The 10,130-nt window shown below is 33.2% G+C and overlaps 1 protein-coding gene across 1 annotated transcript in view; it reads right to left on the minus strand.

Annotated features, from left to right (window-relative positions):
- The window catches only part of LOC117316367, a 46,939-nt gene extending 38,937 nt beyond the window's left edge, over nt 1–8,002 (minus strand). The window contains exons 1-4 of the mRNA XM_033870908.1: nt 7,925–8,002; nt 2,273–2,594; nt 1,781–1,834; nt 1,476–1,585 (exon numbers count right to left, since the gene is read on the minus strand). Of these exons, the coding sequence (XP_033726799.1) occupies nt 1,476–1,585; nt 1,781–1,834; nt 2,273–2,594; nt 7,925–8,002 (564 nt within the window). The remainder of the gene's footprint in view (nt 1–1,475; nt 1,586–1,780; nt 1,835–2,272; nt 2,595–7,924) is intronic.
- Nucleotides 8,003–10,130: the final 2,128 nt, after the last annotated feature.

A 10,130-nucleotide genomic window follows, 5' to 3' on the forward strand; every position in this document is an offset into this window, starting at 1 on the left:
CTATATGTACAGGAGATAAACAGAAGTGGTTCCATCAACATTGTCTATCTTCAAGAACGTCTATTCATATCCATGAAACGTATGGAATATATTTAGGGAAATGTGTGCGAAGGAATTCGGTAGCTAAATTAAACAAAAACTGTAATTCTCCATATTGTTTCATCCATTTACTGTCTCCGTTTGGTGTGAGACCCGTAACCCAGTTAAAATATCCGCTAACGGCTTCAAATGCAATTTCATTTCCACTAGATTTATATACCAAGAAGACTATTTATAGAACCTACAATTCCCTTGATGATGATTTGCATTTCTTTTTCCGTTGTCCATGAACCAATCGGTTTTATCCAAGTTCAACCTCCTGATTTACGGAAATCTTTTTTTACCCAAATTTAGGTGATCACACACATTTTACAAACATCATGTCGTCATCCATTACGAAGATCATACTTCAGACATGTTTATCTATTAAACAGTCGTTAGAAATGAGGAAGACAGCCCTGTGTCCAGCGTGATGTACTAAAATGTATTCATTATTTTGCTATTTCCATTGTTAGTACCTCCTGGAACACATTTTCTTTCATCTAACTTTTGTATATTGTTATACGTGTGTTCGGAATAAAAAGCAGAACGTACGTAGCCATTTATGGAGTTGAGTGGTCTATGTATGCATCCGTGAATTCAGATCAAATACATGGATAGGTTTACATGTGGGTATTATCTAGTATTATCTACTCAAATACATGGATAGGTTTACACGTGGGTATTCTCTACTGTTATCTACACAAATACATGGATAGGTTTACATGTGGGTATTCTCTAGTATTATCTACTCAAATACATTGATAGGTTTACATGTGGGTATTCTCTACTGTTATCTACACAAATACAAAAAACTGTACATGGATAGGTTTACATGTGGGTATTCTCTAGTATTATCTACTCAAATACATGGATAGGTTTACATGTGAGTATTCTCTAGTATTATCTACTCAAATACAATGATAGGTTTACATGTGGGTATTCTCTAGTATTATCTACTCAAATACATTGATAGGTTTACATGTGGGTATTCTCTAGTGTTATCTACTCAAATACATGGATAGGTTTACACGTGGGTATTCTCTAGTGTTATCTACTCAAATACATTGATAGGTTTTCATGTGGGTATTCTCTAGTGTTATCTACTCAAATACATGGATAGGTTTACATGTGGGTATTCACTAGTATTATCTACTCAAATACATGGGTAGGTTTACACGTGGGTATTCTCTAGTATTATCTACTCAAATATTTTGTAAAAATTTTACTAGCAGCTTTTTCAAGGAGATTGTATGTATGTTGAAAATCACGAACAGTATTGTATAAGCAGAAGGCGTAATGAAGGCTACTACCAATATTTTGTTTTTAATCAGAGTGTGCATTGATAATTACTAGTAGTATTTTACAAGCAGAGGGTAAATTGATAGGTTACTTACTTCTTTTGTAAAATTGTTAGTAGTAGTATTATATAGAGACGATGTGATGTCGGATAAATCATCGTCCCAATCATCGTATATAGAAAGTTCACCATCTAATAACACCACGTCTGAAATAACAAAATTATATAAGTGTGAAAAACAGGATCATGATATATGTGTATGTATAAAAAGTTACAAAGTCAGAAGTACTGTATAGTTGTTAATCTTCGCGGAGCTAACATTTCGCGGTTGTCCCGGGCGGAAGTGATTCACTAAAACTAAATCTGTTTTGAAACGGCGAAAATTCTTTCTCTGTTTCTCACCTTGTGGTGACGTAGTAACATCGGTGGACGGGGTCGTGACCTCCTGAGACAGTTCTGTAAATATAATATAATAAATAATGTACTAGATCTGGACCATATAGTGAGATTAAGGTCACATACCGCCTTAATATGAATGAAGTTCTATACCCAGAAAGGATGGAAAGAAGACTTCAAATGATATCTAACCTAACTGAGGAATTAATCTTTTTTAAATGAAATCTGTATCGCAAAATGTGTGAAGAAAAAAAATCAGGCTATGTATCATTCAACTGTAAAATGCACGTCTGTTCTGAAAATGAGGTGTATCACACGAAAAGTGTGGAAGTGTGAAAAAAGATTACTTTTATTTTAAACATGTAATACTTAATAAACACTTCTTATACGTGATATATATAAGTTATTTGATAAAATGTATATGTTTTCATGATTGGCATTGCTCTCAGAATAAACGTCAACTTGGCTGGCCATAAACAAGACTGAAATATATCCTACCTCCAACACCAAATACATGAAACGCTAATATCACAGCCACGCCTGAAAGTAGTCCCAAACCCAAAACAGTTATCAACACTGCTACAAAACAACATCTGCAAAACCCGGCTTTTCTCGGGGTATCCTTGTCACGTGCACTTTCCACGCGATTTCGTTTGGTGCCGGGGAAATTTAATGATGTGACGAACACGTTGTCATCCCCCTCCGTGTCGACATGTTTGTCGACATTGTTTATACTTGAGGCAAATCCAATATTGGTGTAAACGAACTTGTTTTCTGATTCTGTTGGTGATGGTGTCAAGTCGTGACTCAGTTTGTATTTCTGAAACATAAAATATATTTCATTTTCAGTCAATTTATCTCAATGAAGATTCGCTTCTTCTTCTAAAACATCTTTGTATTGACATGGAACGGCAACATTCCTAAGATTTGGAAGCAACGTGTGTTCGGAAACAACGATCATGCTTTTTTAAAAAGGGTAAAATATTTGGCATCAGACAATGCCCATATAACCATCACCAAAACAATTCTGGTGTGGTAGTTATATTGATAAAACATATTACCAGTAAATAATATAATATTGTAAAAGAGTGTCTCCTCAATCCATCAAACAAAGTACGATTCTAACTTATATAACACTCCATCAAGCCACACTATATCAAAGGTTTTACGTTTATCATAAAAAACAGATCGAACTTATTTTCCTTTGTGTTGGGAATCAATAATATTGTGGTATATAGAAAGAAGATTAGTTACAGTAGAATCCCCGTCTATGATGTTTAGAAACAACTTTGCATTCACAAGTAGTTATACAGATATTTTAAAATTACTTTTTGTATCAGTTTACCAAAGCAGGCTGTAGATAAAGATATAGAGGCAGTTTCCACAGTCTTGTTACAGAGGAGGGATGATGGATGTCGGAGAAAAAGAGTTCGTTTACCATCAGTTCTCAACAAAAATCTGAATATTTCCCACCATTTATCTGGAGGTTGACTGTTGTTACGGAGTTAAAATTTCATAAGCTGTCTATAGTTATATTAGTAATTTCATTACGAATCTGTCTATACCAATACCTTCCCAGTCAGTAATGGAATTAAAATTAACAGTTTTTATGGGTACGATTCCTTTGCCTTATCTTTAATTCTATCATGTTAGTAAATCTATGTTTTCGTCTGAGTGTAACTATGTACGTAGCCCTTTATTTGTGTATATCTTGATTAACTAGGATATTCACTAAATTCATTGTTATTTTCGGAAAAAGAGTTCCAGTCAATATTTCTAATATCATCAAGGATCCTATCAATGAGAGCCACATCAGATTCAAAAATTGTTTTCTTATATACACTGAATATGATATAGTAATGTTGATAAGATAAATTTGATAATTTTAATAATTATTCCATGTTTATAACAACAATGTAGAAGAAGTGAAATCGTTCCGCGGAAGGATTTTAACCATGTATTCAAACGCACTGATCAGTGTTAATCTGGTCAAATTCATTAGCAAATGAAACAAATTAAGTTGGGTAGTTTCATATGAGTCCAACTTGAGTAGAAATTGAAATAATTATTATTGTTAGTTAGAACAATTGTGTCCTTTATTACATTATCATTGTTAGTTAGAACAATAGTGTCCTTTATTACATTATCATTGTTAGTTAGAACAATGGTGTCGTTTATTACATTATCATTGTTAGTTAGAACAATGCTGTCGTTTATTACATTGCTATTGTTAGTTAGAACAATGGTGTCCTTTATTACATTATCATTGTTAGTTAGAACAATGGTGTCCTTTATTACATTATCATTGTTAGTTAGAACAATGGTGTCCTTTATTACATTATCATTGTTAGTTAGAACAATGGTGTCCTTTATTACATTATCATTGTTAGTTAGAACAATGGTGTCCTTTATTACATTATCATTGTTAGTTAGAACAATGGTGTCCTTTATTACATTATCATTGTTAGTTAGAACAAGGGTGTCGTTTATTACATTGCTATTGTTAGTTAGAACAATGGTATCCTTTATTACATTGCTATTGTTAGTTAGAACAATGGTGTCCTTTATTACATTATCATTGTTAGTTAGAACAATGGTGTCCTTTATTACATTGCTATTGTTAGTTAGAACAATTGTATCCTTTATTACATTGCTATTGTTAGTTAGAACAATGGTGTCCTTTATTACATTATCATTGTTAGTTAGAACAATGGTGTCCTTTATTACATTATCATTGTTAGTTAGAACAATGGTGTCCTTTATTACATTGCTATTGTTAGTTAGAACAATGGTATCCTTTATTACATTGCTATTGTTAGTTAGAACAATGGTGTCCTTTATTACATTGCTATTGTTAGTTAGAACAATGGTGTCCTTTATTACATTATCATTGTTAGTTAGAACAGTGGCGTCCTTTATTACATTGTTATTGTTATTTAGAACAATGTTGTCCTTTATTACATTGTTATTGTTATTTAGAACAATGTTGTCGTTTATTACATTGTCATTGTTAGTTAGAACAATGCTGTCCTTTATTACATTGTCATTGTTAGTTAGAACAATGCTGTCCTTTATTACAATATCATTGTTAGTTAGAACAATGGTGTCCTTTATTACATTGCTATTGTTAGTTAGAACAATGGTATCCTTTATTACATTGCTATTGTTAGTTAGAACAATGGTGTCCTTTATTACATTATCATTGTTAGTTAGAACAATGGTGTCCTTTATTACATTATCATTGTTAGTTAGAACAATGGTGTCCTTTATTACATTGCTATTGTTAGTTAGAACAATGGCGTCCTTTATTACATTATCATTGTTAGTTAGAACAGTGGTATCCTTTATTACATTGCTATTGTTAGTTAGAACAATGGTGTCCTTTATTACATTGCTATTGTTAGTTAGAACAATGGTGTCCTTTATTACATTGTTATTATTAATTAGAACAATTGTGTCCTTTATTACATTGTTATTGTTATTTAGAACAATGTTGTCCTTTATTACATTGTCATTGTTAGTTAGAACAATGCTGTCCTTTATTACATTATCATTGTTAGTTAGAACAATAGTGTCCTTTATTACATTGCTATTGTTAGTTAGAACAATGGCGTCCTTTATTACATGGCTATTGTTAGTTAGAACAATGGTGTCCTTTATAACATTAGCATTGTTAGTTAGAACAATGGTGTCCTTTATTACATTATCATTGTTAGTTAGAACAATGGCGTCCTTTATTACATTGCTATTGTTAGTTAGAACAATGCTGTCCTTTATTACATTATCATTGTTAGTTAGAACAATGGTGTCCTTTATTACATTGTCATTGTTAGTTAGAACAATGCTGTCCTTTATTACATTAGCATTGTTAGTTAGAACAGTGGTATCCTTTATTACATTGCTATTGTTAGTTAGAACAATGGCGTCCTTTATTACATTGCTATTGTTAGTTAGAACAATTGTGTCCTTTATTACATTGTTATTATTAATTAGAACAATGGTGTCCTTTATTACATTATCATTGTTAGTTAGAACAATTGTGTCCTTTATTACATTGTTATTGTTAGTTCGAACAATGGTGTCCTTTATTTCATTATCTTGTTAGTTAGAACAATAGTGTCCTTTATTACATTATCTTGTTAGTTAGAACAATGGTGTCCTTTATTACATTATTATTATTAATTAGAACAATTTTGTCCTTTATTACATTATCATTGTTAGTTAGAACAATGGTGTCCTTTATTACATTATTATTGTTAGTTAGAACAATGTCAATAGAAAGTAAACTAGGAGTTATTCTAGTGGGTTCATTGATTAAACTGATGAGATTATACTTTCAGTAATATTTAGTAATTGGCCTTAATTTATCTATGTACATGAACATCACCAGTCATAATTACATCAGTAACCTTATCATCAAAACCTTTAATAAAACATATGTAATTGTCTCCAGTATTAAACAGTAGATCCATGTGTGTATATACATCCTAGGATTGACTTACGGTTATTAACTTTAACCTCTATAACCAAGTAATATCCATATCCTTACAGTCCAGATATCTTCTACAGGTTACTGAATCCTTTGTTTATATAATAATGATACCTCCCAATCCTAACTGCGTGTCCGTTCGATAGAAATCATGAGAAAAACTGTCTTTAAAAAGTAAGGTCACTATCTGGTATTAATAGGTTAAGATGTGACATCTCATGGTCTTTTACATCTAACTTATCTCTAATTGATCGAACATTAAGATGATATTAATGGGGTGACAGGTCTTTGTCTATTATATCTAACTTGTCTCTAATTGATCGTACATCAAGATGATATTAATGGGGTGACAAGTCATTGTCTATTATATCTAACTTGTCTCTAACTGATCGAACATTAAGATGATATTAATGGGGTGACAGGTCATGGTCTATTATATCTAACTTGTCTCTAACTGATCGTACATCAAGATGATATTAATGGGGTGACAGGTCATTGTCTATTATATCTAACTTATCTCTAACTGATCGAACATTAAGATGATATTTGGAGAGTGTACAGAGGGCCAGGATCTAGTTATATATCATAACACAGAAGTACAAGAATTACTAATACTTAATCAAATGTCACCTCTCAAAAAAAATTAGAATATAGATTTAAAAAAATATTGGATGTTTAATATCAAATATTACTTCCGTGTACCCATATTTTAATAAGATATTGACAAAATAAACAAATACTGGGACTGAACCATTACATACAACTATATATACATACCTTTAGTAACTAAAAATACGACGTTTTCAAAAGCTGTTTAACTTATATAGCTACACTATATCTAATAAAGTGAAATTCTCGAGCGCTTTGACATTTAACACATTAAAAATAGCTTACCGTGCGTGATATACTTCACTCACAATCGACTGAGAACGTTAACAAATACATAATCATTTCACCTAGTCTATGAGTTTATTCAGACATTCATCAACACTAAGACTAACCATATCGCCACCACATTATCTACATCCATCCATGTATCAAGTCATCAAATCCGGACACCATGACCCCTAACCCCTCATCATATCCAGACACCATGACCCCTAACCCCTCATCATATCCAAACACCATGACCCCTAACCCCTCATCATATCCAGACACCATGACCCCTAACCCCTCATCATATCCAGACACCATTACCCCTAACCCCTCATGATATCCAGACACCATTACTCCTAACCCCTCATCATATCCAGACACCATTACTCCTAACCCCTCATCATATCCAGACATCATTACCCCTAACCCCTCATCATATCCAGACATTATTACCTATAACCCTTCATCATATCCAGACACCATTACATCTATCCCCTCATCATATCCAGACATCATTACCCCTAACCCCTCATCATATCCAGACATTATTACCTATAACCCTTCATCATATCCAAACACCATTACATCTATCCCCTCATCATATCCAGACATCATTACCCCTAACCATCATCATTTTATCAACATGCAATTACCCACAATCCTTCATCATATCTGGTCATCATGTCCACGCTCCATTACCCACAATCCCTCACCGTATCCAGTTACATATCAGCACTGTCATCAGCTAAACCACATCTTATACACATATTTACATAACCACATACCCTATTTCTGATATCACTCGTGGTAGACCTTCGTGATCTGGGAGATGTAAGACCTTCCTGGGAGCAGGTGTCAGCCATACCGTCGATATACGTCTGATCATTTGTCATTATGTACGTATTTATAACTCATCTCCTGTTATAAACACTGTCATAAAGTCGATTTGTTTACTCCCTGTCACACGGATGTGTGCAGAACAAATAAACATCACAATAGAAGCGTCATCACTATAAATTCGTGATATACAGGAAATATACATTCCTGTCGTCGACAGGAATCGAACGCGGGACTTTGGTGTGATAATTCCCAGCTCTAACAACGTCAGCTAAGGAAACAGAGGATATAGAGGGATTGTATTAGAGGCCACAATGACCCGCTCTATATGCTAACAAAACATCAACCTATTTCTGAAAAAGGAGGGGTTTTCCAATACCTTAATCTCAAATCTACTTGACAAATAACCTTTTCAGTAAATATTATTGCATCAGAATTGTAAACGTTTTAGATTCTAGTATTCTATTTTCATAGTTTATTTTGTTTATTACAGAAATTTAGTATGGATTTCGTCCTCTCCATTTAATGATTTTATAATAGTCGGCATTTCAGAGTCTTAAAAATAGGACCCTTGGACTTTCCTTTCCTTGTTTAAAACGTGTACCTGTAAAAATACCTAAAGGTAATCTGTATTATCTAGAGAACACACCTACATTGTACCTATATTGTACCTATATTTTAACTACATTGTACCTTCAGTGTACATTGTACCTACATTGTACCTATATTGTAACTACATTGTACCTTCAGTGTACATTGTACCTACATTGTACCTATATTGTAACTACATTGTACCTACATTATACCTACATTGTACCTATATTGTAACTACATTGTACCTTCAGTGTACATTGTACCCACATTGTACCTACATTGTACCTACATTGTACCTACACTGTACATTGTACCAACATTGTACCTACATTGTACCTACATTGTACCTACACTGTACCTACATACCTACACTGTACCTACATTGTACCTACATTATACCTACATTGTACCTACATTGTACCTATATACCTACATTATACCTACATTGTACCTACATTATACCTAATTTGTACCTACATTATACCTACATTGTACCTACATACCTACATTGTACCTATATACCTACACTGTACCTACATTGTACCTACATTGTACCTACATTGTACCTACATTGTACCAACATTGTACCTACATTGTACCTACATTGTACCTACATTGTACCTACACTGTACCTACATTATACCTACATTGTACCTACATTGTACCAACACTGTACCTACACAGTACCCACATTGTACCTACATTATACCTACATTGTACCTACATTGTACCCACATTGTATCAACATTGTACCTACTTTGTACCTACATTGTACCTACATTGTACCTACATTGTACATACATTATACCTACACTGTACCTACATTGTACCTACATTGTACCTACATTATACCTACATTGTATCTACATTATACCTACATTGTACCCACATTGTACCTACTTTGTATCAACATTGTACCTACTTTGTATCAACATTGTACCTACTTTGTATCAACATTGTACCTACATTGTACCTACACTGTACCTACAATGTACCTACATTGTATCTACATTATACCTACATTGTACCCACATTGTACCTACTTTGTATCAACATTGTACCTACTTTGTATCAACATTGTACCTACTTTGTATCAACATTGTACCTACATTGTACCTACACTGTACCTACAATGTACCTACATTGTACCTACATACCTACTTTGTACCTACACTGTACCTACATTGTACTTACATTGTACCTACATTGTACCTACACTGTACCTACATTGTACCTACATTGTACCTAATTTGCACCTACATTATTCCTACATTGTACCTACATTGTACCTACATTGTACCTACTTTGTATCAACATTGTACCTACTTTGTATCAACATTGTACCTACATTATACCTACACTGTACCTACATTGTACCTACTTTGTATCAACATTGTACCTACTTTGTATCAACATTGTACCTACATTGTACCTACATTGTACCTACATTGTACCTACTTTGTACCTACATTGTACCTACATTGTACCTACATTGTACCTACTTTGTATCAACATTGTACCTACTTTGTACCTACATTGTACCTACATTGTACCTACTTT

The sequence above is a fragment of the Pecten maximus genome, chromosome 18, assembly GCF_902652985.1.
Source record: "Pecten maximus chromosome 18, xPecMax1.1, whole genome shotgun sequence".
Classification (NCBI taxonomy): domain Eukaryota; kingdom Metazoa; phylum Mollusca; class Bivalvia; order Pectinida; family Pectinidae; genus Pecten; species Pecten maximus.